This window comes from Pistacia vera, unplaced genomic scaffold, assembly GCF_008641045.1.
Source record: "Pistacia vera cultivar Batoury unplaced genomic scaffold, PisVer_v2 Contig310, whole genome shotgun sequence".
In the NCBI taxonomy this organism is placed as follows: Eukaryota; Viridiplantae; Streptophyta; class Magnoliopsida; order Sapindales; family Anacardiaceae; genus Pistacia; species Pistacia vera.
This window is the reverse complement of record NW_022196125.1, coordinates 651,638-678,278: the sequence shown is the minus strand read 5'-3', so window position 1 is coordinate 678,278 and position 26,641 is coordinate 651,638. Positions and strand designations below refer to the sequence as shown.

The 26,641-nt window shown below is 36.2% G+C and overlaps 7 protein-coding genes and 1 pseudogene across 8 annotated transcripts; 3 read left to right on the top strand and 5 right to left on the bottom strand.

Annotated features, from left to right (window-relative positions):
• Positions 1–2,603: 2,603 nt before the first annotated feature.
• Positions 2,604–3,178, top strand: LOC116136302 (putative B3 domain-containing protein Os03g0621600). The gene is made up of 2 exons (XM_031422017.1): positions 2,604–2,919; positions 3,030–3,178. The coding sequence occupies exons 1-2, from the start codon at positions 2,604–2,606 to the stop codon at positions 3,176–3,178; spliced, it is 465 nt and encodes a 154-aa protein (XP_031277877.1).
• A 772-nt stretch (positions 3,179–3,950) lies between these two features.
• Positions 3,951–5,378, bottom strand: LOC116136301 (annotated as a pseudogene).
• Positions 5,379–5,661: 283 nt separating this feature from the next.
• On the bottom strand, positions 5,662–6,807 carry LOC116136300 (F-box protein CPR1-like). The gene has a single exon (XM_031422016.1). The coding sequence runs from the start codon at positions 6,805–6,807 to the stop codon at positions 5,662–5,664; it is 1,146 nt and encodes a 381-aa protein (XP_031277876.1).
• Positions 6,808–8,597: 1,790 nt separating this feature from the next.
• On the bottom strand, positions 8,598–11,553 carry LOC116136298 (pentatricopeptide repeat-containing protein At5g64320, mitochondrial-like). The gene is made up of 8 exons (XM_031422015.1): positions 11,419–11,553; positions 11,262–11,336; positions 10,935–11,164; positions 10,766–10,860; positions 10,574–10,663; positions 9,860–10,037; positions 8,764–9,025; positions 8,598–8,678 (listed from the first exon to the last, which is right to left on the bottom strand). The coding sequence occupies exons 1-8, from the start codon at positions 11,551–11,553 to the stop codon at positions 8,598–8,600; spliced, it is 1,146 nt and encodes a 381-aa protein (XP_031277875.1).
• On the bottom strand, positions 11,553–13,059 carry LOC116136297 (thymidine kinase a-like). The gene is made up of 4 exons (XM_031422014.1): positions 13,055–13,059; positions 12,146–12,290; positions 11,734–11,855; positions 11,553–11,619 (listed from the first exon to the last, which is right to left on the bottom strand). Exons 1-4 carry the CDS (start codon positions 13,057–13,059, stop codon positions 11,553–11,555), a joined length of 339 nt encoding a protein of 112 aa, XP_031277874.1.
• A 945-nt stretch (positions 13,060–14,004) lies between these two features.
• Positions 14,005–14,949, top strand: LOC116136296 (F-box protein CPR1-like). The gene has a single exon (XM_031422013.1). It carries the CDS (start codon positions 14,005–14,007, stop codon positions 14,947–14,949), a length of 945 nt encoding a protein of 314 aa, XP_031277873.1.
• Positions 14,950–16,817: 1,868 nt separating this feature from the next.
• Positions 16,818–18,732, top strand: LOC116136280 (F-box protein CPR1-like). Its single transcript, XM_031421996.1, has 2 exons — positions 16,818–18,228; positions 18,459–18,732. Exon 1 carries the CDS (start codon positions 17,038–17,040, stop codon positions 18,202–18,204), a length of 1,167 nt encoding a protein of 388 aa, XP_031277856.1. The 5' UTR covers positions 16,818–17,037; the 3' UTR covers positions 18,205–18,228; positions 18,459–18,732.
• Positions 18,733–22,091: 3,359 nt separating this feature from the next.
• LOC116136282 (F-box protein CPR1-like) lies at positions 22,092–25,185 on the bottom strand. 2 transcript variants are annotated; one of them, XM_031421999.1, is made up of 3 exons: positions 23,972–25,185; positions 23,794–23,870; positions 22,092–22,579 (listed from the first exon to the last, which is right to left on the bottom strand). In XM_031421999.1, exons 1-2 carry the CDS (start codon positions 25,129–25,131, stop codon positions 23,831–23,833), a joined length of 1,200 nt encoding a protein of 399 aa, XP_031277859.1. In that variant the 5' UTR covers positions 25,132–25,185; the 3' UTR covers positions 22,092–22,579; positions 23,794–23,830. The 2 variants fall into 2 exon arrangements, with proteins under 2 accessions (XP_031277859.1, XP_031277858.1); XM_031421998.1 differs by lacking the exon at positions 22,092–22,579 and adding an exon at positions 23,579–23,658.
• Positions 25,186–26,641: the final 1,456 nt, after the last annotated feature.

The window sequence follows — 26,641 nt, the reverse complement described above, 5'->3', positions numbered from 1 at the left end:
TAAACGAGCGATTCGCGAGCTGAATTCGAGCTCAAAATATTTAACGAACTCGAGCATCAAGCCTGGTTTTCAGAGCTCGTCAAACTCGAGCTCGAGCTCGAGCTCGTTAAATTTTCACGAGCCGAGCCGAACACTGGCTCGTATACAGCCCTACTTGTGAGTTAACTTTCAAACCTCAATTTTTTGTTTTTGTTTTTGTTTTTAATTTTTAGTAGTCTCAAACCGACACGATGATCGAACATCTTGAAGAATTAATCTTAGAAATACTCATCAGACTGCCCGACAAATCCCTTGACAAATCCCTTGTTCGTTTTAGATGTGTGTCAAAGTCGTGGTGCGCTTTGATCGACAGCGGACAGCCAACATTTCATCAGCTTACATCTTCAACACTCCATTAATACCCAAACAAACCTTCATGTTATTCTCTCCGATTGTGAAAATAAAACAGATCACTACTCGCTGGCTTTTGATGAAGTTTTCGATGAACCCTTAACTAAATTCAACAACGTATTTACATCTGATAAGGGTTACAAGATTGTTGGTTCCTGCAATGGGTTGCTCTGTCTTTCCTATTCAATTCCTAAGAATGAGAGACTTATTTTATGGAATCCATTTACTAGGAGGTATAAGAAGTTACCCACTGCACGTGTCAGCAAGCTTCGCCTTTCCCCAGCTTATCGCTATGGATTTGGATATGATGATGTCAGCAATGACTATAAGGTTTTGAAATTAATTCCATCATATGGCTTGAAATCTTATAGGCATATTGGCAATGAAGCAGAAGTGTACAGTCTAAGATTGAATTCATGGAAGAGGATTGAAAACTTCCCTTATAGTGAATTTAAGTTTTTGCGTAGTGCTTGTTTTGTAAATGGTTCATTATATTGGTTAGTGTACTTTGAATCATATAGGATGGAGGCTCAAGATTTCGAATCCCCTTGGTTAATTGTTGCTTTTAGTCTCGAGGATGAAGAATTTCATGAGCTGCCACTTCCCAGTACTTCAAATAAGGATGATGATTTAAAGTATCCGGGAGTAGGAGAATCTGAGGGGATGAAGCCCTGGCACTAATTCCAAATTCATAGAATCTGCACCAAAAAGTGGTAGTTTCAGGTATTAGAAATCGTATCTGCATCAATTCATTGAAGATAAGGTTGAGTTCATGACCTTGGAAAGGAATATAACCTTCCTCTTGAAGCCGAGGATATGCATAGTAACTTAGCAAATTGGTCGCACTAGAAGTGCGTAACATAATGCTTGGTAGCTTCAGATTGCAAGCCACTGCTTCTGCAAAGTACATGAGTCCATCATAAATGACGCAGGGAAGCTTGTCGTGCTGATCCTGTTCTTCTATGATCCGAATCAGTACTTCCTGTAGTGGAGCTCTTCAGTTTAATTTAAGATCAGACACAAAAGCTAAAAAATTACCAGGGACTTGACTAGTGTTCGATAAGCCTTCTGATAATGATAATGGTATGAAGAGGAAATCAGGATGTTTGGAAGTGTCAGGAACTTTGAATTGGGTGTGAGCAACTGTGATGGAGAAGCCATTGGAGTGAAGAATGGTGCCCAGCTGAAGAATAGGATTGATGTGGCCTTGGAATGGACATGGATGATGGAAATTTTTATGTAACACAATTGAAGTCAAATTAGCATCCGTTAATTATATAGACAAGATGGCAAGCATAACATTAGACGACATAGATACCATCACCATCTAAAAAAGACAAACTTTACAGCTGTGCAACTATATGTCACAAAACAATGAGTTCAAATATGCTGTGCAACTACACAGCAATTTTTAACACATCCAGCTGAGTGCTCGCAGAAAATCTAGATTTTCTGCGAGAATGAACGGCTGAACTACACTACACATCTGATTCACAGTGAGACTTGTGCGACTCTAGAACCATTCTTTCAGCTTCTGCAACTACTTGTCCGCTAACATGGTGCTGTCGGCATGCATGCATGTAGATATCAGATCTTCCAATCGGTTCAATCTGTATCTCTTCCGTCTTCCTTAAGGTGAAGAAGCACACTTCCCGCAGAACTTGCATCAAGCGGTTAATTTAGTAACGTAATCTGCCAAGGGAATTATATCACGCGCAGAACCAAAGCTCCGTCATTAATAATGACTGAAATATCATTTTTTTTCTTCGGTTAAATAAAGAGATGATATTTCAGTCATTTTTTAAAGAAATCGAGAGAGCTACCTCTACGTTAAAGCACCAGACAACTAAAGTTGATTGATAAAATATTGCAAGTGGGTTTAATGAGTAGATATAGGGGTTGAATAATGTATTCAATGGGTTGATTTTGGTTATAAAATTGTTTAGTTTATATATATCTGTAGAGCGCTAAACTATAACAACTTAAATTTTTAACTTAAAATGTTGATGTGATTATATAAAGAAGCACAGATAACAATTTTCAATCATCTCTTGGGTGTTATGATTGATATTTTATGACTGATAAAGCTACTAATTTGTTCTGTAGAGAATCCCGGATGCTTTTGTGAAGTACTTGAATGGATTCCCGAAGAAAGCTGTGCTTCAAAATCAAAGGGGAAAGCGTTGGCATGTGGAGATGGCCTACACTGATATATGGTGTTATTTGCAAATGGCTGGCAGAAGTTTGTTGAAGATAATTATGTAGAGCCGGAAGATTCTTTAGTTTTTAGCTATGATGGTGATAATATGTTCGATGTTCTGATTTTTGAGAAAAGTGGATGCGAGAAGAGGGAAACTAGTGCCACCGTGAGCATTGACATGGATGTGAACATGGAGGAGAAAGAAGATGATGAGGATGACATTGTTGTGATTGAGGGTGTTGAAAATGATGGTGATGAAGATTATTTCGAAGAAGAAGAAGAAGGAGAAGAAGCAACGCATAGAGGCAAAAAGACTGGTGGAAACAATGGTAAATATCTATTTTCTCTTCTTCATTTAAGAATAAATTTATGTGCCTGTTTGAATTTTATGCTGATGTGTTGTGGTGTAACTGTAAGCTACTGGTTAAATTTGATTCAGGAGGATCTAAGAGAAGGGCTCCTGTTAACGTTGGATTGCCCAAAGGAGTTGACGCAAGCAGTTATGTTGAACCTCAAAACCCCGACTTCGTGCCCAAAAAAGTGGGGGATAAGAGGAACTATTTGGTGATAATCTCTGCTCATCTGTGAACCATACTTTACATGGTTTGTTGCAGAGAGAGAGAGAGGAGAGAGAAGCAATGAGATGAGGTATAAAAAATATATGCACAAAAAATATATAAAAAAATAGGATGAAGAAGAAGAAGCAAGATTCCTTAACAGTAATTCAACCTTTCTTGCCCTCAACTTGTGATTGAAGGCACATAGAAAAGTTGAATTGAAGCATCTGTTTCCTCCTAGTCTTCTAGTGAGGAGACGGTGATAAGTTTTATCCATAAACTTCACATGCCAACCACCCAGGCTTTCTATCACTCCTTTTACAAAAATGTGTCAGAAGCAGACTTCAGCAGACATGGCAAATTAAATCTGAATAACCTCAATTACTGCCTAGCAGAAGATTGGTAGGACAGGGAACAATTACTGTAGGACATCAAGCAGGTCAACATCCTCTTTGATGACCTGCATACTCAAAATCCAACGTGAATATTTAAGAGTGGTAACAAATAGTGGATATCACAGGAGGTGGTGAATACTCGGGACTCCATATCACCACCTTATAAAGAGTTCAAACAGCAAGATTCAAACTGAAGACTTACGCCCAATTAGACATCTAATGCACATAAGAAACAATAGCATATTTCAAGCACCATACCTATATAAGAGGCCACCATATTCTATATATTTCCTAACAGCACTAAGGTTGAGACATGTGGAGCCTTACGAACACACAAAAGGCCGCATTGATATAACAAGCATAAAGAAATAGAAATGTATGGGAAAGGAAATAATTTCAACGACCTGACTAGTTGCCACATAAATCGGGAGCATAGCCTGCGTCCTTTAAAGTACAAGTCATTTCCTTAATCATCTCATAGATCTCCTCAGAATGACTATGAGATTTATCACTCATAAGGAAGAAGTGGACCACTCCTTGAACTTCAATCGTACTATAACCAGGCTCCGTCATCACCCCTATCTCTCTCAGCTTCCCCCCTGACATCTGCAACATTGTCCCAGGACCCAACTATGGCAAATGCATTAGCCAATACCACATACTTCCCAGCATTGTCTGGATCAAATTCAAAGTACTTTGTTGCTGCAAGCTTCACCAGGTTCATGTCTCCATGAATTCTACATGCTCCCCCCATATCACAGAATGTTCCTTGCAAGGTGAGTTTAGAACAAACTCATAAGCTTCCTGCAACTTCCCAGCTCGCCCTGAAAGGTCAACCATGGCTGCATATTGTTGCCCTTTAGGTTGGATTCCATAATCCCTCGTCTTGCATGAGAAATAATACCAGCCTTTGCTAACTAAACCTCCATGGCTGCAAGCAGCAAGCACTGCAAGAAAAGTAATGTAATTTGGTCTGAAACCTTCATCTCTCATCTTCTGAAATGATTCCAGAACCTCTTATCACTTTCCCATGCTGGCCATACCCAGATATCAATGCAGTCCAGGTGACAACATTTCTATTTAATAATTTATCAAATACTCGATGCCCATCAAAAACACTGCTGCATTTAAAGTACATATCTATAAGGGCACTATTGACTACAACATTTCATTTTTCCCAGCATTGCACTTTATCATGACACCATGGGCTCGTTTGCCATGCTCAATGTGGCCAAGGTGGCACACGCTCTGAACACTGATGCAAAGGTGTATTGGTCCTTTTCTCTCAACTTATAATAGAATTCTGGTCCAAATTCTTCAAGCCCCTTCTGCACATACCCAGTAATCATTGCATTCCAAGAAATTAAACTTTTCTCCTGCAACTTATCAAACAGAACATGAGCAGTTACTAGATTCCCTGACTTTGCATACAATATCAACAATTTATTTTCCAAATACTCATTGGGAACATACCCAACAATAACCATTTGTGCATGGATTCTTCTCCCCTTTCTATATTCTTTCATGAATATGCACTCTTGCAATAAAAGAGAATATGTCCCTGCTTCCACTTTCACTCCCGTTCGCCATAAAAGCCTATTAGCTTCACCTAACCTCCCCGAAAAACAGAGGCCTTTTAATGTTTTATCCAGATGGCCGAAATTCTTACACGAGCCAACCTGAAAGCTGGGAAATGGGAATATCTCACTCGTGATAATCCCACCACACCATGGAACAAAAACAGTTTTGCAGTCTATTCCGTCAAATTAAATTTCTTACAAAGACAACAATTAAAAAAATTTGACCTTTCATGAGAAAAGCTGTTGCCTTTTCCATTGTACTACCAACTCATAAAGACAATAACAGACCGAAACATAAATTTCAACCTAATTCCATAACTCTCCTTTCTCAACCAAACATAGATGATTTAATAAATTTTAAACTATTTAGCATGCTTTGGTATTTTGTACTCGCAAACTAGTAAGGAATAATATGATAACTCCAGTTATTCAATTGTTGAATCAATTGATGCTAGAAACATGAAGAAATGTTTTAGTAAACCAGTATTTTTTTCTCAACTTAACACAAAACTGAAAATGTGCTACTTTTAAGGATGTCTTTATACATCAGCTCTGCTATTGACACCGAGCGACACCAAACTTTCAATGCACGTCGCAACTTCAAAACCAGTTACGAAACGAGATAAGGGAAATTTGCTGTATTCTTTGTCCCTCAAATCATACCAGAGCACAGTCCTCAACCCGACAGCTAGGAGAAGTTTTTTACCCTTATCCGTATATGTCAAAGGCCTGCAGTATGAGGCTTCATTAGAATTAGAGTCTCCAAACACAACTAAATGTTGTTTAATCCAGGTCCAGGGTTCCTTGTTTTTTGCCACCCATATGACAGCAGTGGAGAATTCCTCATTTGATGCACAGACACTCAAGCAATCTCCTAAAACCCCCAAACAGAGGTCATCAATGCTGTCAACATCGGGAACTTGCAGCAGATCAAATTTTTCCACCCCTAGGTTAAACCTAACAACTACGGGTTTTGCAGTTGATTTATTCATTTTACGTGCCAGCCAATGTAAAGCTCCATTTATGAAACACCCCTTCTTGGGAAAATCAAACCCACCGAATGGGAACTCTTCAACCTTTGTCCACAAATTTGATGTTGAGCTGTAAACCTTTACATCACTTGCCAACAGCTTACCATCCTTGAATGATTGGAAGATCTGGACTACCTTATAGTCATCTGTCACCTCATCATGTCCAAATCCATGGCTAAAACGATTGGAAGCTCCCAGAATCCTGTTTACCCTGACATGGGGTATCATTTTATACCTTCTGGTGAATGCATTCCAGAGAGCAAGTCTAAATCCCATAAATGACACATCACCATAGAGGCAGATTATCCCATTACAACAGCCCACAATTTCATAATCCGTGTTAAACCGTTGGCTGTAAACTGGTATTAGTGTTTGATCACGAGAAGCATCAACAGAAACAAATGTTTGAATCCTCTTTGGGCCAATAACCAGACGGCTTGACACAAACAAATGGAGGTTGTCGCTATTTGTCTTGCTATGTTGAAGATACAAACTCCCAAATTCTTTGCTGTTGATGAAGTGAAGCCAGTCCGTTGATACACATTTAAAAAGCATCAGCATCTTGACTGGAAGTTTTAGAATGACTAACTTGATTATCAAATCCTTATTATCTTCGGACATTTTTTGTTCTGTCACTGGCAAACATGTAGTCATTATTAGTTAGTTGGAGAATTTGCAAATTCTATGCATAATAACGTATTTGTTCTATAAGTTTAGAAAACCAACTCACAAGGAATGATGTCCTCATGCTATACCGAATAACTTCGTAACTATAGGAGCGACACTAGTTTTTACAACGATAACTAGAACAACAGATGCTAGCAAAATGTCCACATGGTTCCATAGAAAATGTACATGTATAGGCATTCCAATATTAGAAAGGAAGAGAGTTGCAGACAAGTCACGAATTGGTTCTACCTACAGTGCAGAATTGCTTCAAATTCAGGGAATATGTCTAAAATATTCTCAGAAATGAAACTAACAAAAGAAAAAAATTTGTTGGTGACAACCAGAATAATGCAGTATCTTCAATGAACACAACCCTGTGGGTAATTGATATTTTATGGGTTCAGCCACTCAATTTCAGAGCTTAATGAAAAAGATTGCAAATTGGCACTTATGCTGTTTCAAACAAATTACAAGCTAAATGAAATTCCTATAATATTGTAAATGCATGAATACTGCCACCATCCGTAAACCAACAAGCGGCACAGTCCTAGAAGACCTAGTTTGAAACTTTCCCAACTCCCCTCACCCACGAATTGGGCTCGCATGCCAGACACAAGACGTTACCAAGTAGTAAGAGCTAAGCCAAGATCGGGGAGGCTAATCTTCTATGATCAGGACTAAAGTTAGCTTCACAGGAACTGGAAAATGAGTAAGTGCTATCAAAGTTGTAACTTCTAATTGAACCACTAAGATCCACATTCATAAAAAGGCTACAAGGACATGACAAAACATAACCTAAAAATATCACTTTCTTGTCATTTTATCTAGTGAGTGAATCATTCGCTTAACCAAAAAGCCCATAAATATATGTATGTTGTGAAGTCCATGAATGAAAGAACATTTAATATCTGATTCTCAATCATTTCTATTCTGGTTTGATAAAATGTTGATTTGAGCATTAGAGTCCTTTTATAGGTACATTATCTGTCATTCCTTTCCAGGGAGAAAGTACTCACAGTCACAAAAGCAGAGTCATAAGATGAAGGTAAGATTGGTCTAAATGATAAGTTTCAATTCCTATAACATTGTAAATATATGAAACAGTGATAGTTTGGGAGGAAAAAAGAATTAGATAGGTCAGAAACTGTTGTTTGGTTACCGAGAAAGTTCAAGAAATTAAGTTAAAGAAATGCCGCTCATACCTGCTCACGATCTCTTCTCCTCCGCTCCACAATTTCTCTGTTCCCGCTCGAAGTTAGTATTTGCAGCTGAAGTGATTGTTTGAAGGAAAAAGAATCAGATAGCTGAGAAATGTTACCGAGAAATTTAATGAAAGTTAAAGAAATGTGCTCATACCTGCTCACGCGCTCTTTACCTCTGCCGCTCCACAATTTCTCTGTTCCCGCTTGAAATTAGCATTTGCAGCTGAAGTGATTGTTTGAAGGGAAAAGAATTAGATAGCTGAGAAATTGATGTTTGGTTACCGAGAAAGTTCAAGAAAGTTAAAGAAATGTGCTCACACCTGCTCACGCGCTCTTCTCCTCCGCTCGACAATATCTCTGTTCCCTCTCGAAGTTAGCTATTTGCAGCTGAAGTGATTGTTTCGGAAGGAAAAGATTTAGATAGGTCAGAAATTGCTGTTTGGTTACTGAGAAAATTCAAGAAATGTCGCTCATTCCTGCTCACGCGCTCTTCTCCTCTGCTCCGTAATTTCTCTGTTCCCGCTCGAAGTTAGTTATTTGCAGCTGAAGCGAAATAGTTAGTGATGGTTTGAATTACATTTGCCACATCATCAACTTCGCCACGTCAACCGCCTTATAAACTTGTTCTTGAAACACAATCCCACCATTCAAAACCTGAAAATCAACGTTAAATATAAATAAATAAATAAATTCTTTAAAAACAATTCCAAAGAAATAAAAGCAACTCTACAATTCTTACCTGTGCATGGCGTAGTTGAACTCGATTGCGGAGCAAAGTGCTAGTATTACTGCCAGCACTCGAGGTCAAAAGATTTTTTAATTCCCATATCACCATCATTAAAGATAGATTACTCTCAGGTTCTTTGATCTTTACATTGCTCAATAACCCTCTGTTTAACTTTAGGTTGTAATAAATATACCCAAACATCTCCCCCTCTTTAACTTCATTACAGCACCTCAAAAGTTCTTCTTTCTTTATCGGAGTAATTAACATCTGATTTCTGCGGGAGAAAAAAATAGTGAAGAAGAAAGTTAGAATGCTTTTGAAAGAAGTTATTGAAGTTGAAATAAGTTGAAAACACAGATCGTAGCCGTTTGACCCAGTTGATGGTGGTTTCACCTTGTGAACATTGGTGAGATGAGGTTTTTCCCCTGCCAGATTGTGGTAAAATGTTACTGCTAGTTGAAATAACTTCTATGAACATTGTTGCACAGAGAGAGAGAGAGAGAGGGACTGGAGGAGAGAGAAGCAGTGAGATGAGGTTATCAGCCATGGTCAGGTTATGTTTAACTGTCAAAGTTTTAAATTTCCGAGTGTTTAACTGTTAACGGCTAGTTTCTGACATTTTTTTATTTTTTTTCTGATAATGGAATGGACACTTTTCTGCTAATAAAATTTATCATTACAATTATTATTTTTAACATTATTTATTATAATTTTTTTGAATATTTTAAGATTTTAAACATGTTATGATTTAGGATGATTATGAGGAACGAAAGCCAAGAGAAATCAGAATGGTAAAGCCAAATATTGGCCATATTAGGCTTACTATTCAATCAAACTTTAACCAAGTACTGGGCATATTAGGCTTATTATTAACAGCAACCAACTGCATATTGAGAGAAACCGATGAAGAAGGAGAAACTCAATACCTAAGTTTTATCATCAACATAGCCATTGTACATATATAATGTAATTGAGAATTTATGTCTACATATTACATATCTGAAGTGCACGATATTTAAAAAGGGACACCTAACTTCTACTTGTTTATCACTGTCCCACTTCTACAGGCCAATTTATGTCCTTCTACAATGAGGTGGTTGCATGATACAGAAACATGGGACTGATGATGTGAACATCTCCCTTTGAGATTTTCACTTTACAGATTGGGTAGACTGCAACCATGACAAGAACATGGCTTTTAACAGAGAAGTGTTTTCCATGCTTGTAAAACTTGACTTGTAAGCATGAGGTATCACCGAAGGATGAAAGTTGGCTTCCAGGCCATACTTCAAGAAACATAACCATGTTTAACTGTGAGTAAGACTAGACCTTTAAGGTTCCCCGCATACCAAAAATTGGTCTAGATAATTTTCCTCTCATTGTAATATTCAATTATTCATTAGTATCCCCAGAAAGTAAAATTCGTGTCTTAAGGAGTATTCTTAAAAAACATGAAGCACTTCTTCCACTGCATAAAATCAGCCTGTCAAGATTCAGAAGACTTGCGTTCTCATCCAATGAATTCCAGGTGACTGATGTCCAATCCAAAAGATGCTCCCAGTGTCCCAACTGATTGTCACCTCAAGAATATTCAAGATAAATCCGACCCATAGGCTAATTGATGCACACTTGTCTCAGGTAAGGAAGGGGTCAGTTATAATCAGACTGACAGACGAACTCTTCCAAAGCTTAAAAAGCTCAGAAGTGTGAAGAAGAGATGCCATTTTCTGAAAGTTCCCTTGCCGTCACCAATTCTCGGCATAGGTGAAGTTCTGACTCTCCTTATCCATTCCCTTAAAAGGGATTTGAGACTAAGATATACCAAGTAACATCATTAGGTAGAAAGCCGTTCTCAACTCCTCTATGCAGAATGAAACAAGCATCATTAAACAGGCCCCCCTTGCAGTGCCAACTGATTAAAGTATTATAAGTAATAACATCAAGATAAATTACTTCAGCTTGTAATTTATCAAAGAGATTTAAGCCTCCCGAATGCAATCCATCTTGCACAAACCATTTCTGAGGCTGTCATAGGTGACTATATCAGGTGTCAAACCTCGATGAGTCATATCCCTTAGAAACTCAAGGGCAGTATTTACTTTCCCAGTTCTACAGAGACCATTAATCAAAATATTGCATGAGATATTGCTTCCTTCCTCATCATTTCTTCAAACAAAGCCAACCCTTTATCAACAGCCCCGGCTTTGCATAGTGCCTTTATCGGGCCATTGTAAGTGATTTCATCAAGAGGGCATCCTCTAAACAACATATCATTTACAAGCTTAAGTGCTTCTTGGATTGCACCTCTTCTGAGAAAAACATGGATTAATGTGTTGTAAGTTACTGTCTCGGCAATTACACCCTCCAATAACATGTTCTGATACAGTCTCAAAGCAGCTTCTATCTTATCATCCTTGCACAGACCAGATATTAGAGAATTTAAATGTAAAAATGTCAAGTGTATATCTTCTGCTTGGCATTTAACCAAATATTTCAAAGGCCACACAAACCTTCACAGCTTTGCATACAGCACTTATAAAGCAATTGTATCCCACCGTATTCAAACTAAGCCTCTTAGCTGACATCTAATTCATGATATCATTATCATACAAAATATCCTTGGCTTCATAAAAACATCCACTTGTCACAAACCCATTAATTGTTCACCAATGCCCTTGCTTCATCAACTCGCCCGGTTCTACACAACCCATGCATTAACAATCCATATGCTACAGCATCAGGGGTGAAACCCCGATGAAGCATCCGATCGACCCATTTTGCTGCTTCCCGCAGAATTCGCATCAAGCGGTTAATTTAGTAACAAAATCAGCCACGGGAATTATATCAAGCACAGAACCAAAGCTCCTTCTGCCAACATATTTCTCGCCATCAAAAAGGACTAATATAGTTCAAAAAATGTTAAAGGCAACTAGAACTTCTAAAAGTATAAAAGCGAAGAATCAGTGTAGAACATTATCACACCTCAAATAGTCGCCATTCAGTCCAGCAACTATCACAGTTTTGCCATCATGATCAGCAGCTTCACGACAAAACTCATAAAGGGCATAAAAGAATTGAGCCTCATCAATGCCAATCACATCTAGCTGTCACCATGTACTGGACACGAGTAGAAATTATACAGAAAGATAACTTATAAATCCAACTAAAGTAGCAAGAAATACACACTCAAATCAAGATTTACAAATGTGCAGGCAACATTCTTTCTAACAGGATTTGCCTTTCATTTTACAGTCTTCACCAACCGTTATCAAGACAATGCACATTTACAAAGTGGGTACTACTTATAATCACAGAGATCATACTGTTAATTAAATATCAATCAGACAGCATCCTTTTTCATAGCAGAGATCATTATATTTTCGCATTGGATTACCTTATCATAAGCATCAGAACCAAATTTTTGTCTGAATGATGACAGATTCGCCAATGCACAACATGGCAATTTCACTCCGTCATATGTAACTATAGAATCCAATCCATATCTAGTGTCTTTGTTGGATTTTATTACTGCTAGAATTCTGCATAACAGGCCAAAAAAAAGAACAAACGATAGTAAGAACAAGCCCAAGTATACTTAAATGTTTTATTCAAGTTCCAGTTCAGTATTAAAGGCAAACCTGTTGATGAAATCCTACATTCTAGTTAACATGACGAATACAGGTAAAAATCATCGTAGTAATTAAAAAAGAGAGTCTTAGGATCTTCAAATAAAACCTAATTAACGGGCAAATCCAGGCTGTATAAGAACAAAAGATCAAGAAGCAATTGAATCTGAACAACCTCAATTACTGCCTAGCAGAAGATTGGTAGCACAGGGAACAATTACTGTAGGACATCAAGCAGGTCAACATCCTCTTTGGTGACATGCATACACCAAATCCAACGTGAATATTAAAGAGTAGTAAACAAATAATGGATTTCACGGGATGTCGTGAATACTCAGGACTCCATATCACCCCACCTTATACAGAGCTCAAACAGCAAGACTTGAGAAAACTAGCCCAATTAGACACTAATATTGCCAAATTGGAAATTTTAATATTTATGATCTACTCAAACTAATTTAAGTAAATGGTGCACTTAGTTTTAGCATTCATAGTTCTAAGAAAAAAAGAATAGAGAATAGATATTCTCATATATTACACACTTGGTAGACTATTTTAATTAATTTTTTTTTTCCCAACAATTTATTATTATAATCCATTTATTGCAATTCAAACATTTAAGAATTGATATAATGTAACCGGAATGATGATTCTATTAGTTAAATGTAAGAGCTTACTTCATTGTTGAGTTTGGCTTTATAAAAATTATTGACAAAGTTAAAATATAAAAATTATTAAATTTTTTTTATGGGGTTGTATTACCTTTGTTTCTTTTTTACTTTCTGAAAATGAAGCTGGAGAGTAGTTTCAATCGTAAGGTGCTGAGAAACCGATCGAGGCCATTAAAGGGAGAGGAATATTCGAAAAGGGATTCAAAATTATTAATAATTAATTATTTTAAAAAGTTTAGTAGAATAGTGAGCGGTCTTATTTAGTAGGTTCAGGAATTAGACTCTGAGTAGGATAAGTAATACTTAAGGTATTAGGAGATCTTAATACGTTGAGTATAATTTATTTCCTATATTAATTAGGATTTTATTTTGTTTATTAATTAGCTTACAGAGTAGAATTAGGATTTTTATTCTATAATTATTTATTTCCTATATTAATTAGGATTTTATTTTGTTTATTAATTAGCTTACAGAGTAGAATTAGGATTTTTATTCTATATATAGGTATATGAAGAGTAGAATTAGGATTTTTATTCTATATATAGGTATATGCTTTTTTATTTCACCTTTCACCAATAATATTTCAGAATTGTTTTTCAGGCGTAAGGTTCTTCTAATTGTGGTGGAATTGTAGGCTTCTCTAACTCGTCTTGGTAAGTGGTTTGCTAATTTCATTCTTGTTCTTGTTTAGAATGTTAGAACTCTATGAAGAATTAGTAGTAGATATACTTTTGAGGCTACCGGTAAAGTCTCTTCTTTGTTTTAGATGTGTATCAAAGTTTTGGCGTGATTTGATCGATAGCAAGTATTTCATTGATATGCATCGTCAACAATCCATCAATTCCAACACCAATTTTCATATGATGTTTCAAATTAGTTCCAATCAACTCTGCTCGTGTTCAGAATATTTTGATAATGATGGGCTGAAGAGATCATTAACAAAAATAGACATCCCAATGAGCCGTCAAACAATTGGCTCACGTACACAGTGTTTTTGTACAGAAATAATTGGATGTTGTAATGGGTTGCTTTGCACTCAATTTCTTGATTTTGATTATGCTTTATGGAATCCATTTACAAGGCGGTATAACAAGTTACCTCAGGCACCTAAACTTGAATTTGATCTTTTAAAGAATTCGAAGCCTTTCGAAGGATTTGGATATGATCATTTACATGATGATTATAAGGTATTGAGAATATTTCAGATTTTTTACCCAGATGATTTTAATCGCAAAAATTCTATTATTCGCAATCAAATTTGTGTTTACAGTCTTAGATTGAATTCATGGAAATATATTGAAGATTATCCTTATGGTGATCATAATTATGAGTTTCAGTATAATCATAATCGAGGGTGCTTTGTAAATGGTGCGTCACATTGGTTAGCATATCCTTTAATATTGAATGAGAATGGATTTCGGGTTCAAGGATTAGAGTGGTCAATTGTTGCTTTTAACTTTGAAGTTGAAAAATTTAGTACAATACCACATCCAAATGCCAATAGGAATGGGAAAAGTTTCCAAATTGATAATCTAGGAGGATTCCTATGTATTTCTGAGGAGGTTTGTGAGACTTGTTATGTATGGGTTATGAAACAATATGGAGTTGGGGAGTCTTGGATTAAATTGCTTTCGCTTGATTTGCATTCGTTTAAATTGGAATATCCCATTGCTGATCCAGATAGATATGTACAACCTGTTGCCTATTATTCCAAGAATGGAGAAAAACTTTTAATGAAAACAAATTTTAACACTCTTACCTGGTATAACTTGAAGGAGACGACATCTAACACAATTAGATTCCCAATTAAAATGGGATCTTACAATGCTTATATGTGTCTTGAAAGTCTTGTTTCGCCGTATAATGTTGATGATAAGGAGATAGCTGCTCAAATTCAATAGTAAGTCTTTTGGAGTTCTTTCTTAGTTTATTGAAAATTTAATAAGTGACATATTCTTCTTTTTTTTTTTTTTTTTTTTTTTTTTGCATTTACTCTCAAACTCACATATTTGTAATTTAGTATTTTTAGGTAAGAAAAGTTTTGACTATATCAAGATTGATGCAAGAGGAATCAAGGAGTTGTCGACAATTAGAGAGGCGAACGCAGGAGATGATGAGTTTATTATTATATACTATTTCTTTTAGCATTTGGGTAAATTAACTATAATGTAACTTATAAATCAAATTTATTAGATTATTTTATTATAAATAAAGGTTATTTAGCTCATTTGATTTTAATCTTACGAAGCATTTGAACAACTTCTTAAATATATTTTCTTCTCTTATCTTTTTCATAAGTTTCTATAGAATTACAATCATATAATTTAAATGGTAGTAAATGATCATTGAAATCTTCTTTATTAATATGTTTTCATCATTCTAATTATATGTGAGAAGAATTATGTATCAGATTATGTAACCATTAATATGTTTTGTGTTTAAAACATCATTCTTATTATATATCAGATTATGTGACCATCTGCAGGGAAAAATTACCAACTCTGCTGCAAATACATTGATCTATTAGACGTTTTCTAAACTAATTATAATCTACATAAATGTTAATAAAAATGTTAAAATTTAGGCAACTAAGAAAAAAACCCTTCTAACAAAGTAAAATAAAAGTTATGTGTGCAACAACCACAAATGGGTAAAGCTATACTTAAGTGGCTGTGAAAATCAATCATATATATAAGGTCGGTTCCTGTTTAGGCGTGGGTGGAACCGAAACGGTATGATTTCGATTCTGATTCCACCCTTCGGCTTTCAAGTACCTAACTAGGAATCCGTCTTAGAACTAGGCATAAATTGGAATGTCATTAAACGATTGGTTTTTTAATTTTAATTTTTCAATATTTTACATATCAAGACAAAAAACACAAATTCAGTTGTGGATTTGGGGGAAAAATATTTGTCCGATTGCTTCTTCCTTCGTTCGTTCCTTCCAGTCAACGTCTAGTCTACAATCCATTCTCTGGTGCCATCGTCTGCCATTCCCATTGCTATGGTCGCCGATTAAGTATATTCTCGTGGAGGTACCTTCCTGGTCCTCCCTCGTCTTCTCTCTCTGTGTATAGATGTTTGTTGTAGGGTTTTGATTGTCTATATGATTATTTATCTTTTTCGGTAGGTAACAAGTGGGTGCCAAGTGCCAACCCAAGAGGTATGACCATATGGCCGTTTTGTTTTGATACCAATGGTAAAGACCTCAAATGGGTAAAACCCCTCTCTAACTAGTTTATAACCACATATCAAACTATTCTTTAAAGATGTGAGACTCAATTATGATTGTTACAATGTATGATTCTTAAAATATAGTGACGCATAATAGGAAGAATGTGTGGCATCATCTAGCTTGAAGCAATGGCCATGGGCCTCTCAGCTAGCCACAATGTGGCCTAAAATGGTCACGTCATATTAGCCGTATTTGCCCAAAAGATTGCACGACGAGACAAAAGTGGCCAACAAATATCCGATCACTCTAGGCTAGATTTGGCCGCCGATTACCTGCAAATTTATTTTATTTTATTTAAAAATGAATATAACTTTAGAATTTTTTTTTTTTTTTTTGAGTCAGGTTATGATTTTTAAGATAGGGAAATGCAAAAGACAAATTTTTATCTAAAGAAGAGGATATTTAAACACAAATGTTATCCTTAAACTGTTAGTTTTAACGGAAGTTATATATATTTTTGAGTAAATTTTATATAATTTTCCCTCTAGAAAGTGAATAATTTTAATCCTTTGGATTTAAGGAGGATCTGTCATTCTTCATTTACACAAAATCTTTAGGGTTTTGGCACTCCGACTGATTGAATCCATCATCCACTGGCATCGCTATTTAACCCGAGGTTATTATGCGAGCTAGCCATCCAGAACGAAGCTCTCAGTTCTAAGAGTTCATTCTGATATACTTGTGAGTTAACCTTCAAACCTCAAATTTTTGTTTGTTTCTGTTTTTAAATTTTTAGTAGTCTCAAACCGACACGATGATCGAACATCTTGAAGAATTAATCTTAGAAATACTCATCAGACTACCCGTCAAATCCCTTGTTCGTTTTAGATGTGTGTCAAAGTCGTGGTGCGCTTGGATCGACAGCCAACATTTCATCAGCTTACATCTTCAACACTCCATTAATACCCAAACAAACCTTCATGTTATTCTCTCCGATTGTGAAAATAAAACAGATCACTACTCGCTAGCTTTTGATGAAGTGTTCGATGAACCCTTAACTAAATTCAACAACGTATTTACATCTGATAAGGGTTACAAGATTGTTGGTTCCTGCAATGGGTTGCTCTGTCTTTCCTATTCAATTCCTAAGAATGAGAGACTTATTTTATGGAATCCATTTACTAGGAGGTATAAGAAGTTACCCACTGCACGTGTCAGCAAGCTTCGCCTTTCCCCAGCTTATCGCTATGGATTTGGATATGATGATGTCAGCAATGACTATAAGGTTTTGAAATTAATTCCATCATATGGCTTGAAATCTTATAGGCATATTGGCAATGAAGCAGAAGTGTACAGTCTAAGATTGAATTCATGGAAGAGGGTTGAAAACTTCCCTTATAGTGAATTTAAGTTTTTGCGTAGTGCTTGTTTTGTAAATGGTTCATTATATTGGTTAGTGTATTTTGAATCATATAGGATGGAGGCTCGAGATTTCGAATCCCCTTGGTTAATTGTTGCTTTTAGTCTTGAGGATGAAGAATTTCGTGAGCTGCCACTTCCCAGTACTTCAAATAAGGATGATGATTTAAAGTATCTGGGAGTGGGAGAATCGTATGATTTTGATTTGGCAGTTTTGGATGGGTGCCTATGTTTTCTTAAGATATATGATTCTAATGCTGTTGAGGTGTGGGTGATGAAACAATATGGACAGGAGGAGTTCTGGTCTAGATTGCATTTGCTTATACCTGAAGGTTTTTATGATTTGGATGAACCTGGCTTTGTTAAATCTTTAGCATATTCGAAGAACGGTGAAAAACTTCTACTGGAAACACAACAAAAGGCTCTCATTTGGTATGACTTGAAGAAGAGTGATAACAAGGTATACACTTTTCCGGATGTGCTTCCATATTTTGATGCTAATATGTGTTTCGAAAGTCTCGTCTCACTTGGTGATGGTAGCAAATATGATGGATCTGTATAAAGTGCCTAAGGAAAAGGAGAAAAGGTAAGAGTGAAAGAAATTTTACTTTATTATTGTTGCTTTCTGCATTATTTTGTTTTAAATGAAGTCACTCTGGCCGACATCAACAAAAATTTATTCAAAAGTTGCCCTATTTTTTGTTATACTGCTTTAGATTTTTACTTCTGAATAATGTTATCAAACTCGCATCCTTGTTCAGTTATTTGATTTGTTGTCATCTTTGAAATTTGGTATAACAAGTTTAATTCTTTTAGGTTAATGTCAGAGTGATCAAGTGAACAGGGCGGCCGAGGAAGTCAGAAAAAGGGAAGGGAGAAAGGAATATGGGTAAAGGGACATTCACATATATTCCATACTCTGTTTTCTTGAGCATTATATCAGGTTTATGTTGGCTAGTTTTCAACAATCATGTAAAAAGACTTATTTCTGGGTCTGTTTTGTATAGTGTTTAAGTGCTTTTACAAATGATTGGCATGGATAATTCTTACATTTCCATTTCACTCTTCTTAGCCTGTTTTCTTTCACTTATGCTCACTCATATTTATCTGATGCCCATATCTCATTCATCTATATATCAAAAGCCAAAATATCCTCACTATGTGAACATTTCTAAGAATGAGAATTGCCTTTTACACAATTTTGAACACAAAAAATTATGACCCTTAGATGCCAATACATTATGGTCTAGATTAAAGCTGACCCGACAAATTCGTATATAAAAATTAATTTACAAATCTGCAAGTGATTACAGATCGGTTTCCAAGATTTGCTAATTAATTTTGAATATGAATTTGTCAAGTCACTTTTAATCTAAACCATTCAACATGTTGACATCTAATGGTCATAGTTCGAAATTAGAACCTTCTAATGATCTTATCCCAATAATGGTGTCAGAAGAAGTGTAAAATCAGAATTTAAAAAAAAATATATAATTGGGTTTTGGCATCAGGGTTTGACTCAGTTATAATGGCAGGCTGCCGTTCAAATTGAAGCTTTGAGTTGTCAATCTGAAACACTTGTGAGTTAGCCTTCAAACCCATAAGATGATCGATCTCCTTGACGAATTAATCATAGAAATACTTATAAGACTACTCGTCAAATCTCTTCTTCGTTTTAGATGTGTTTCAAAATCATGGTGTGCTTTGATTGACAGCCAAAATTTCATCGACTTACATCTACAACGCTGCATCAAGACCAATACTAGGAATTGTTATTTTCTCCCATAACAGAATTCGGTTCTCTCCTATCTATTTACTCGCTGGCGGTGGCGGCTTTTGATGAAGTGTTGGATGTGCCCTATACAAAATCCGATAAGCTATTCACATCTACTAAGAAATATGAAATTGTGGGTTCCTGCAAATGCAATGGGTTGCTCTGTCCTTTCCATTGTCTTGACATGGATGATGAACTTGTCTTTTGGAATCCATTCACTTAGAGGCATAAGAAGAAGTCACCCACTGCAAGTGTTTACAGGTTTCACAGTTTCGGGACATATAGCTATGGATTTGGATATGATCACGTAACAATGACTTCAAGGTTGTTAGAATATTTCAGTTTTACAGTCTGAGATTGAATTCATGCATAGTGTTTTGCATATGGTGCATTACATAGGTTTGTGTATCCTGGATCAGATATGATATGACTCCAAATGCAAAATCCTCTTGGTTAATAGTTGCTTTTAATCCACTGAAGAATTCAATGTGGTGCTACTTCCCAATAATAACAAATAGGGAAGATGTTACTAATGCATATAAGTTTGATGTTGATTCAAAAGTTTCATTCTTTTGATATATCTGTTTCGGAAGGATGCCTGTGTTTTCTACAGGTATATGATTGCAATGTGGGTGATGAAACACATGAAGAGAGGGAGTCCTGGTCTAGATTGCATTAGCTCAGACTTAATGTTTTTTTGTGATTTCAATGGATGCGACAATCCAAAGCTTCTAGCATATTCAAAGAATGGTGAAAAACTTCTCTTACGAGCTAAAAAATGACAGTCTCTCATGGTATGACCTGAAGAAGGATGAGGCGAATATCGATAGTTTTACCGATGAGCTTTTGCATTTAAACGCTCATATGTGTTTAGAAAGTCTGTCTCCTTTCGCTTGGTGGGGGTAGCGAATTTGATGGAATTGAACAAAGTGCATAAGGAGAAGGAAAAGGTAGAGTTCAAAGAAGATTTATTTTGTTAAAAATGAAGTAACTCCAGCTGACATCAATGGAAATTTATTAAATAGTTTCTCTGTTTTTTGTTACATTGCTTTAATTCTGTATTTCAGAACCAATGAATTTCCCTATGTTAATTAAGGTTGATGCGTTGTTTAGTATGATAATTCATCATCTCTCAAATTTAGAACGACAAGCCCAATTCTTTCAAGTTGATACCAGAGTGGGCAGGGCAGATGAGGAATTCAGGAAATGGAAGGGAGAAAGGATCCCTGAAGTATGTTTTCTTGGGCTTTATATCTGGTTTATGTTGGCTAGTTTTTCAACAATGATGTAAAAGTATAATTTCTGGGGCTCAATTGGGAAGGGTTGTGAGAATTTTTTTTTTTTTGTTTTTTTTTGTTTTTTTTTGTTTTGTTTTGTTATAGCAAGAACCTGCCACATATCTAACTGCCTAGCCAGCCACAGTACTAGGAATTTTCCTATCACAGAACTAAAATGTTTTCACTAAGATTAAACATGTAGCGATTGCAACATCGGGTGAAGTCATTCTGTTGTTATACCTCAGAAATTGAGTTTGTAGTTTTTTCTTGAAATCTCCGTTGTTGTGCATCCTCTATGAAATTTCAATTTTTCCATTCAAATTTCTTTTCAAGTTCATGCACTAACCTCTCGGTAGCATTTGTTAGTCAAACATAGGTTGTGCGTGTCGTGTGGGATGATTTTTTTTTTTTTTGGATAATTGGGGTGTCTAAACTAATTTGCGTACATTTGAACTAATTTTGGAATTCATTAAATACCCTACAAATTCAATGAACCAGATAAACTAGACCCAAAAATGATTTGAATTAAAGAAGTGAATGAAGAGGTCAACCTTCTTTATCACTATGCCAATCCTTTGGGGTTGTGGGGGACGATTTTTGCCCAATAATGGAGAATGAAAAGACTGATTGGGCCTGGCATCCTCTTCGACTTTCCACTGATCCCCACTAATCAAGGTTCCCCACTCACTTCCTCTCATTCTGATGCTACAAGATGAAGCTAAGCACGGCTATCTCAGTTGAGAAATTCATTCTGAAAAACATACACACTCGTAAGTAAGCTTTTAAACCTTAACTATTCAGCTGTTTTTTCTTAGTAGATTAGTTTCAAACCCTCAAGATTTTAGGGCTCTTTGAAGGATTGATTATACAATACAAGTGCTCATGAGACTACCCTTTGAGTCGCTTTCTTCGTTTAAGATGCGTGTCAAAGTCATGGCGTGCTTTAACTGGCAGTCAACATTTCATTAACATGCTTCTTCAACACTCCATAAATACCAACAACCATCATGTCTTTATGACCCACAACGCCATAGTTAACTGGCCAGTAATTCACTCTCTAAAAGTTTTGGCAACATTTTGGGTCAACCAGTAAGAGTACTCCAAGAGACATGAAATAGTGGGTTCCTGCAATGGGGTCCTTCTGTGTCATCGTTGTTTGAAGTTGGATCGTATTTTATGGAACCTGTTGGTATAAGCCGTTATCCGTGGCACCTCTGATCACACCTCACGGTGAAGAGGAGGGGTTTCGTTATGGGCTTGGAAATGATACTGTCAGCAATGACTATAAAGCTGTCAGAATTGTTCAGTTTTCTTTTAGATCAGATTGTCTAGTTATTTGACATGTACAAGACTGATTTCTAAATCTATTGTGTCTAATGTTTTGAGAAATATATGAAATTTGAGAAATGTTGTTCGCCAATTAAGCTCAATGAGTGTTAATCTCTATATAATAAGAGACTGAAGTACATTACATAATGAACATTTCTTATGCATTACAGGTAATATACTAATATTCTTCTTTTCAAGCCTCATAAAAACACATGGCACTCCAACACTACTAATTACAAATCTAATCATGCATAGCAATTACAGAACACAGTAATTTATTAACAGAAAATAGAGTAACTGCAATTCCAGAGAGACATTCCGTAACTACTGCTTGAGATAGTTCATGAGCAGAAACATTTGAAGATGATCTGGGCAGCAACTGGAACTCAGCCTGTCTATCTTCCAGGATTTGGTGGTCTAAGGTGTGAGAATTAAAAAATTCACAGCATGTATCACCCCCTCCATGATGATTTTCTCTCAATACGGGTCCCTGTGCTGAAGAAACAGCTAGGAAAGCTATTGCCACTACAGGTTCTGGAACACAACTCAGATGTATTCTGATTCACGCAAGGAAATATATCAGATTTGATGCAAACTCGGAAAATAGATAGGCCATAACACATATCACATCAATCGAATAACACAATAGCCAACAACTAAGTAGCAACTTATGTATCAAGCTATCTCAATGCAACTACAGGAGGACTTGGCAGAACAAAATTATCTGACATATCTTATCATAATTGGATGTGAATAGAGAATTAGTGAACACACATATTATCCATATAATACAAATAAATTAAAATACATAACTCATAAAGTCTAAGAGTATTCATGCAATATTAGCACTTTATTACCAACCAAAAAAGAATCAGAGGATTAGTTTTCTTAAAACATTGTTTTCACATAAGAGTTGGAAATACAATTGTACATAGTTGAGGAGGAAAAGGGTGGGGGGTTCAATAAAATAGATCAAAATCAGCAGTTAAGAGATTTTTTGCACACTGGGCCTCGTTAAATAATGAATCAAACCTCCCCTAGTAGCCTTAGACAGCCAGCCACAGCCAGATCACCACAAAGGGTGCTAGAGTTAGAATCAAAAGTTCCCAACACTCGTTTCTTTGAGACAAAAACTATTGCAAACCATCATTAATCAACTCTTAGGGAGAAAAAAAGAAGTCAAAACTGGCTCGTAAATGTAAATCCATGCATGTGAAACAAGAACAGGATAGATTAAAGGAAGTATCTGCATAAATCGTATTATGTACAGCAGACCAATTTATTGAAGTGCTTAAACTATCAGATACACACAACTGCACAAAAAATACTTTAAATAATAAAATCCTCAGCAATTGATGTAAGCTATGCAAGATACATGAACAGCAAATGTCTCTGATAAGAAGAAATCTGGCTTGATATATGAAGGGAATAAGTGCATAAATATTCTAGGAATAAGTATTTAAACTTTTTAATATGTTCAGAATTTCTAAAATGCTTAATATTTCCGACCTAATGAAGCGTAGGATACTAATTGCTGAGGAAAAAAAACTCGTAGATTTCTGTAACTTGAAAAATTCCACAGATAAACTTACAGTATCTCCGCTTCTTTCCTCTATTTTTGCTAACAAACTCAGTCCTGTACCAATTTGTGCATGCAAGTTATACGCTTTTGAATAAACTTATACGTGTAACATACACACACACACACACAAAAAAAAGAGTCAACTTCATTAGGCTTATAAACATTTGATAGTAGAATTCCAAAAGGCACCTTTTTGCGCTCCAGCTCCCATTCTTTCTATACTTGGCTATAGCACCAGTTTGAAACCCTCAGACAAGAAATCATCCCTGAGTGATATGAACGCCAATACATTAAAATGTTGACATACGTACTGTAGAGTGAATATACCATAGCAGGTTACAGGAAGCACAATTTTGAAGTCCCTTACCTCTTCTTTACATTCTTGTCATGGTCTGCTGTTCCCTGATTCTTTCCCAAATCTCTTTTACTAATATTAACTGAAACAAGAGTTTGCAAGCAAATTTCCACTTCATACGAAATGGGCGTACCATGAATCACAACATCCTTAACTGTCTTCTTTTTCAGATCATACCAAAAAAGGTTTATTCTATCCTGCTCAAGGAGAACCTCACTGCCTCCTTTAGAATAACCCAAAGGCCTTACAGATCTCCCAATTCCACACATTTGTTCTCGCGTAACTGAAAGTAATTTATCCCAAGAATCCTTCACTCCATACTCTTTCATCACCCATACATCAGACCGAACATTCGAAAAATTTGCAACCACACACAAACACCCGCCCAACGCTCCCACGTCCAAATTAAAATTCTTACTCCCAAACTCCGGCAGCGCCACCTCTTTATAGTCCTCAGCAGCTAAATCCAACGCAACAACAACATTGAAATCTCCAGAATTACCATTTCTATGGAAATCCCCAGAACTACAATTTCTACTCACTATCCAATGTAAAGCACCACAAGCATAAACCCCATTTGTCCCCGGATACCGACACGCATAAGGCATATCTTTAATCCTCTTCCAACTATTTCTTCTCAGGCTAAAAACCTTAACTTCACACTCAACAAACGAAATTTCTGTCCCCCTAAACTGGGCAACCCTAACAAGCTTATAGTCATCGTTAGTTATATCATAACCAAACCCAAAAACACAAACACTACACACGGAAGAACCCGTATATCGCCGGAGCTCCAGCGACATAAACGGTAAAACCCTATGTTTTCTCGTTGATGGGTTCCAGAAAGCCATATCATCAACTATATTAGAAATACAGAGCAACCCATGACAAGAACCTAGTAACTTAACGCTGTGATTGTAACACATTAAAGGGTGATCGATTTCTGAAGCTGATTCAAGTGAATCTAAACTTACCCAGTAAAGATGAGAGTGTTTCAAGATGAGGGATTGGTTGGTGTTGGACTTCATCGATTTTTCGAGATGAAGCTTGATGAAATCTGGACCGTCGATTAGATGACACCATGGCTTGCACACGCACTTAACACATAAAAGCTTTTTGGCTGGGAGTCGGCTGAGGATGTCGGCGATTATGTCTGAAGGAAGACTAGACATGGTTAGTTTCTGAGCTTAGGTTTTCGCTGTGTGAAAAACGATAACATTTATGCATATTAGTCAAGTAAGCGTTAAAGGCAACTTATCTTGAAACGAGGGGGTCAAAAAGTTAAACTTAAAAGTAACAAGGGTGGTCCAGTGATTTAAAGAAAAGTTGTTGCGTTAGGTAAATGACTAAATGGTAATGGCCACTCAGATGAAAACAGAACAAGTGCTTGTCAACTACTTTCCCATATTTAAAGTTCTTTGCTTATTTATTTGTCCAAAAACGTAAAGAAAAATGTTGAGTGAGACCCACTAAAGACCAAGAGGAAAGCATTAAGTTCCTTAAAATAATGTTATCATATTGATATATTATAGAGAATTGGGTATAGTGTGAATAAATATACGATCTAAAGTTTGATTTTTCATCTAAGCATTTATGATTTAAGTGAGACCTCTCTCAAAGATTAATCAAAATACGCGTAACTAATACGAATAACTTAATTACAAAAAAAAAAAAAAAAAAAGAGTTGACTTCTATAATTGTATGAACCCAATTTTATGTCGTCCAATAAATATTCCAACTTTAATAAGGCATGGGAAGAGATTCAAAAGAGGAAAATGGTAACGCGGAGAGAATTTGGAAAAATAAAAGTTCATAGAATATTTTTTGGAAGGAGGTATCTAGGACTAGGAAGGGAGAAAAGGAAAATATGCCTTGTGTTATATATTTGTCACATTTGTTAATAAAAGGAAACCCCACCAGGCCACCAACGAGATCCATCTTAATAAAGCCCATAGTTTAATATTTCTACACCCTCGGGAGGCGTTTGGATATATAATATTTGATTATAAGAGTATATTATATTAACGAAAAAAAAGATCACCTTAAAGATCACTGGAAATATTTAAAAAATGTGTTTGATTGATTCGAATAAATTGGTGAATAATATGTTTGGTTGGGAGGATAAATAGATGAGTATATTATATAGATGACTAAATTGCCCTCCTTTTTAAATATTAATAAAATAGTATTTTTTTTATTATTATTTTTGAATCATTTCTTTTAACCCCCTATATTTGAAATTTTGCTAAAATAACCCGACCATATAAAATTTTAATTTGTAGCAAAATCACCCCCACCCACCCTAAGCCACTGTTGACAACCAACCACCACCGCCAGCCGCCACTGGTAGATGACAAAATGGCGCACGAATCGTCGTATATGGCAGATCGTGCGCCTACAAAGCTAGAAATGGCCCCATGGATCACAGATCCATGGCCAGAAAACGACTAGATCTATGACCATTTCACGGCCAAAGATATGGCCATTTCAATGTGACCGTGAAACGGCCACAAATTGGTTGTGAAAAGGCCAGATATTTGGCCATGCCATTTCACGACTAGATCTGTTGCCGCTTCATGGCCACAACTTTGGCTGTGAAACAGTCATAGAAACGCCAGATTTGGTCGTTTCTGGCACACGACCAACCAGATCCCGTTGGTCGTGCCCTATTACGGTGATTGA